Here is a 5,152-nt window from a genome sequence, read left to right on the forward strand (position 1 = left end):
TCAAGGTTCATAGGAAGAGCATACTACAAATCTTATTTATTAAACTCAGTTTTGCAGTGGTATTTGGTGCAGGGTTTAGTCTGAACACCAAAGCCAAGACCCAAGGCTGGTGTCTCCATCCTTGATTTCCACAGATGAGTACATGCAATCTCACACCTAAGGGGCTTCTCACAGGCACAGTGAGGAGCAAGTCCTGGTTGGACTTGATGATCTTAGAAGTCTTTTCCAAACTTAATGCTTCTATGAGAATCCAAAATCTGGGTGATGTCCCAGACAAACAATTCTCCCCCCAGGGCAGCTACAAGGAACATCAGCTGGACTGTACCAGCCACAGCTCCCACCCCATTCCCGGGGGGGACACAGAGGGGACCTGCTCTCAGGGACATGAACATCTCTGCTGTGCCCCTGCTGGCACAGGGATGCAGAGGCACAAACACACCAGCAGCATTCAGGAACCCAGTCCTGAAGCTATGCTGTGCAGAACAGGACTTCTCCCTCAGGTGGGAACCCAGCAGCTTCAAGGCAAGATCTAAAGTATTAAAGACTAATGGGTAGTTAGGTAACATCTTCCAGTGATCTCTGGTTTCTCTAGGAGCTTCTCAAAAGCCTGACTCATGGGAAGGATGCACCACTCCTGTCCCTCCCTGCCCCACTTTCTTTTCCTCCTTACCTTGTCACTGTTTCTGTATTTGCCCCATTTCCTCAGCATCTTTAGCCACTTGTCCACACGTTCAATCTCCTGCTGCTTTTGCTGATGGAAGGGGGAAGAAGACAAGACAAGTTTAAGAAAAAAGCTCCAGAAGATACCTCCTGAAAACACACAACTTCATTCTCTTTAGCTTTTAACTTCTATACAAAGAGCTCTCATCAGGGATGGGGATAATCCAGAGGTGCTGGCAGGAACTGGGAATTTCAGCCCGTGGTAATTAAAGCAATGCTGATAAAAATGTTGAGACACCAGCTTAACACAGAGGATGCATTGCCAAGAGGAGTACTCCCCAACACCAAAACTCTCTGCAGGTTCAGCCAGCCTCCAATCCTATCCTATCCTATGTGCAGAAACAAGATGCTGTTCAGTCCCAGTCAGCAGGATCCTAACAGAGGCCACAGCTCAGGGGAGATGAGGATGGAGATGCTGGTACCTGCAGCCTCCACCACTTCTCCTCAGGTGTGCAATCCTCTTGTCAAGCTGCAGCTGCTGAGCACTGTGTCAAGGCAGAGGGAAAAGCCCAAAATTGCTCTCAGAGGTGTGATTTCAGTGCAGCGTGGAGGAGGGGAGATGCCTGACCAGCAAGGCTCCCAGTGGGCCCTACCAGAAAGCTGGGGATAATCTTTTTAGCAGGGTCTGTTGCGACAGGACAAGGGGTGATGGGTTTAAAATTAAAGAAAAAGGAGATTTAGGCTACAGGGAAGGAAGAAATTGTTGACACTGAGACTGGTGAGCCCCTGTCCCAGGCTGCCCAGAGAGGTGGTTGCTGCCCCATCCCTGGCACCATTCCAGGGGAGGTTGGCCAGAGCTCTGAGCACCCTCCTCTAGCTGGGGATGTCCCTGCTCCCTGCAGGGGGGTTGGATGAGATGAACTTGAAAGGTCCTTTCCCACCCAGACCAGTCTGGGATTCAGATTCTGACCCAGCAAATTAAAAGCTGCAGGAGCTGAGCATCGTGCAGAGCTCCCTGCTGTAGGTGGGCAGCAGCAGCCAGCGGTGTGGCTGCCTGGCTCACCCTCACCTGCACACCCATTTCCTCAGAAACCCACGTGCTAGGGTCTGCAGCCCTGACGACAGAGCTGGCAGCTCTCACCTTCTCCTCCAGGGCAGTGCGGGTCGGCAGCTCCTGCTCGCTGGAAAGGCAACGGATCTGCGGTTACTCTGGGCACTCGAGGGGCAACCAGCAAGTACCAGGCAGGGAGCACTTCTGGTCAGCAACTGCATTTGTGTGCCCCCTCCTGCACACAAAACACCTACTATTTTAACTTTTTATTTGGATTTGGAATAAAAATAGCTCTTAGCAGCATTCTCCCCAGGCACAGGATGTGCACTGAGTCATCTGTGCCTCGCTTAGGATGGGGATTTCCTACGGGAACCAGGAACCATCAGGGATCTCGTCTCTCCCTACCCCTTCCTGAATCATCAGGTAGAAATGCAAGAGCCTCTCCCTCTGTGACACACCGTGGGCCTCCACAGGAGCACAGGAGCACCAGCCTGGTGATGGGAAACCATCTCTTGGAGAAGCTTCAAAGCGTCAGTGTCTGAACACGTGTGGTTGAGGGAGGAGGCACATCTAGTCTTTCATCCTGCATTTGGGATTGACCAAGCCAAGCCATGGAGCAGCTCATGGGAAAGCTGCTGGGTGTGCCACACGTGGTGCAGGTGGATGGTGCACACAGACACACGGCTCAGAGGGGACAGGAGAGGGCAGGAGCACTTACTGCAGGAATCCAAACCGGTCTGTGACCTTATACAGCGTGAAATCGGCATCTTCCCAGGGGTCAATCTGAGCTCCTGCCTGCCTGCCCTGAAAGCAGAAAGGACACTGGTGAGCTGGCCCCAGCACCAGCAAGGCCCCAGCACCCACATCCTGCTCCCAGCACCCACATCCTGCTCCCAGAGCCCGCAGCCCACCCTGCATGCTAGAGAGCACAGAGCCCAAAACCTGCTCCAGAGAGAAACACAACACAGGCAAGAGGAAAATGCACAAGGCCAGCCCATCCAGCGCCCCTGCTGCAGGCTGGGAAGGGCTGTAACCAGAGCAAGCTGTGCTGCAGGGCACAAGCCATCCTGGCGTGGATCCAGGGGTGCATTACAAGGCCAGGACCTTGTAACATCCGTGCTGAGCACACACAGGAACTCTGGGGGTGAGGTGAGAGGGGACGTGCAGGCAGAAGCAGAGAGAGCCACCACGAAGCCTGATGCCAGGAGGGTTACTGGGGTGATGTCTGCAGGGAGGCCCAAGCTCTTATCTGGAGCATTCCCAATGGATTAAATAGCTTCAGCCTTGGCTGGAGCCAGGAAGAAACATGAGGTTGGTACCTTCTCATACTTGGCAACGATCTCCGCTTTCTCCTGGGCTATTAGAGACTCTATGTCTTTCTTCATGTCAGAAGCTGAAAGGCAAAAAGAAAAAATGAAGGGGAGAGAGAGGAGATAATGTGTACACAGCACGGGGAATGTTTTAGGAAAGTGCTAATAGAAAAAACCTTTGCTGACAACTCCAGCTCCCAGCCACGGCCCGTGACTAAACTGAGGCTGAAAAGCCTGGAGCTTGGTGAGGGGGCAGTGCCAGATCCTCTCTCTCCAAACAGGGAACAACACTTGAGGAGTATGAAGTCTCTCAGAGCAGCTTGCTGCATTTCCCTGCTCTGAGGAGGTTCTGCCTCTTCTCCCTGCTGTGCAAGCGAGACGGCTGCTGTCTCTGGATGCAGGGTCAGGAAGAAACTGTTAAGAGCCACCACAGCCTTTTGTGAACGATTCAGACATCTACCCAGAACATCTGAAAGCCACACAACTTCAGTAACACAGTCCAGAGGTTTTTTGCAGGGTTTGAAAGGATCTCCCTGGAGCATCTGGGATCTCCCTTGCAGACCAGACTTGAAAGCCTCCCAGAAATGACAGAACTTTGAAAAGCCTTTTGAAAATAAAAAAGAACAGGTTGACTCCTGTGTTGCATCCAAAGCTGGAAAGTCCATCCAGTGTAGCTGTGACGTGGTTCCCAAAGCACTGGTGACCACCTCCTTGCAGAGAAGAGCAGCACTGATACAACACTGGGTAACAGCTGCTCAAAACCAAGTTCCCTCCAAGCTGCCACTGGAGCAGCAGACACCAGGAGACACCAGGAGTCACCCTGAGCTCCCTCCAGGAGGAATCCAAAGGGTTCCCCTTGTAGGACATTGCCCCAGCCTCTGGCTGAAGCCCCATCCCAGCAGCAGCACTTGGCACCCAATGAACCAGAGCAGCCAAAGGAGCTGCACTTAAGATGATCTCAAGAACATAGTTCTTCCTTGAGGGGAAAAAAAACAATAAAAAGAAAAAAAAATGGGGTAGGAAAAGCATTGGTGCTCCCCAAGGCTCAGCTCACTGCCCTGCACCTTCAGAAATCCCCGGGTGATTGTTTGTCTCATGCCACCAACTCCCTTCCTGCCTCTTTCCCCATTATTGACACCACAATCCAAACAGAGCAAGGATAAAGGTATTAAAGAGTATTTTCGTTCTCTTGTTTTGCCAAGCTGCAGCTCTTTCTTCAAATGTTCCCAGGAATTTTGCTCAATACATGTTAACTGCAGCTTCATTTTTCAAATGCAAGTCTGAGTAACTATCTGGTGCCATCTGATATCTCTGCATCCTCTTCTTTCTTCTGCAAAATTTAACTCAAAGGCAAATTCACTCCCCCACTTCTGACATTGTTTTGGGCTGTTTTGGGGCCAAAGAATTCAAAAAAGCTCCTTCACGTGTCTCTAAAACTACAAATATCCTGCAAGCTGGAGAGAAAAAATAAACGGGGTCAACTTAAACGGGTGATTTTTCAAGACACTGAGGAAGGGGAAGTTATTCTGACCGTCTCTGACCACACCAACAGGGTGGCTGGGGCCACGGGGGGTTCTCAGAGCAGCAGGGCCATGGTTCTGTGGGCAGCCTCCCCTGCAGGAGCTGCTCTGCAGCTGGCACTGCCAGGCTGGGGCGAGGGAGCCAGCGCTGCACCTCCTGCCTGGAACGTGCACTCCTGCTTCCTCCTCCTCCCAGAACACTCCCAAGTCCAAATTTAGGAAAAGCCTTGAAAGCAGAGAGAGCTGTTGCTGGCAGGGGGAGGGATGGGGATGACAAGCAGAGGCACAGAGCAGCCTCAGCCCCTGGGCACTGCCCGCTGCCCGTGGTGGTCCGACAGGGACGGTGGTGACGCTGTGCTCCGTGAGCTGCCCTCTGGGGAGGGGACAGAGTGCAGCTGATCTAACACCTCGCTGCAACGTGGAGAGTGAAGGGGGATATTTTTATTAAATTCTGCACAAAGTCAAACTCCAGAGCAGTGAAGTTACAACATTTGCTTGAGAGAAATGACATCTTGTGTAGATGAAAACTACTGAGACATTTATTTTCTGGAGGGTTGAAGAAACTCATCATTCTGCCTCAATATAAATAGACTACCTATAAATAGGTGCAG

The 5,152-nt window shown here is 51.7% G+C and overlaps 1 protein-coding gene across 1 annotated transcript; it reads right to left on the reverse strand.

Moving 5' to 3' along the window:
- Nucleotides 1-670: 670 nt before the first annotated feature.
- LOC103777362 (USP6 N-terminal-like protein) lies at nucleotides 671-3,104 on the reverse strand (the record flags this gene model as incomplete). The annotated part of the gene is made up of 4 exons (XM_008944913.1): nucleotides 671-751; nucleotides 1,802-1,841; nucleotides 2,430-2,515; nucleotides 3,031-3,104. Coding segments are annotated over 4 exons (281 nt in total), but the record flags the coding sequence as incomplete, so codon positions are not given.
- Nucleotides 3,105-5,152: the final 2,048 nt, after the last annotated feature.

Source organism: Merops nubicus, unplaced genomic scaffold (genome assembly GCF_000691845.1).
Source record: "Merops nubicus isolate BGI_N331 unplaced genomic scaffold, ASM69184v1 scaffold31787, whole genome shotgun sequence".
Lineage (NCBI taxonomy): Eukaryota > Metazoa > Chordata > Aves > Coraciiformes > Meropidae > Merops > Merops nubicus.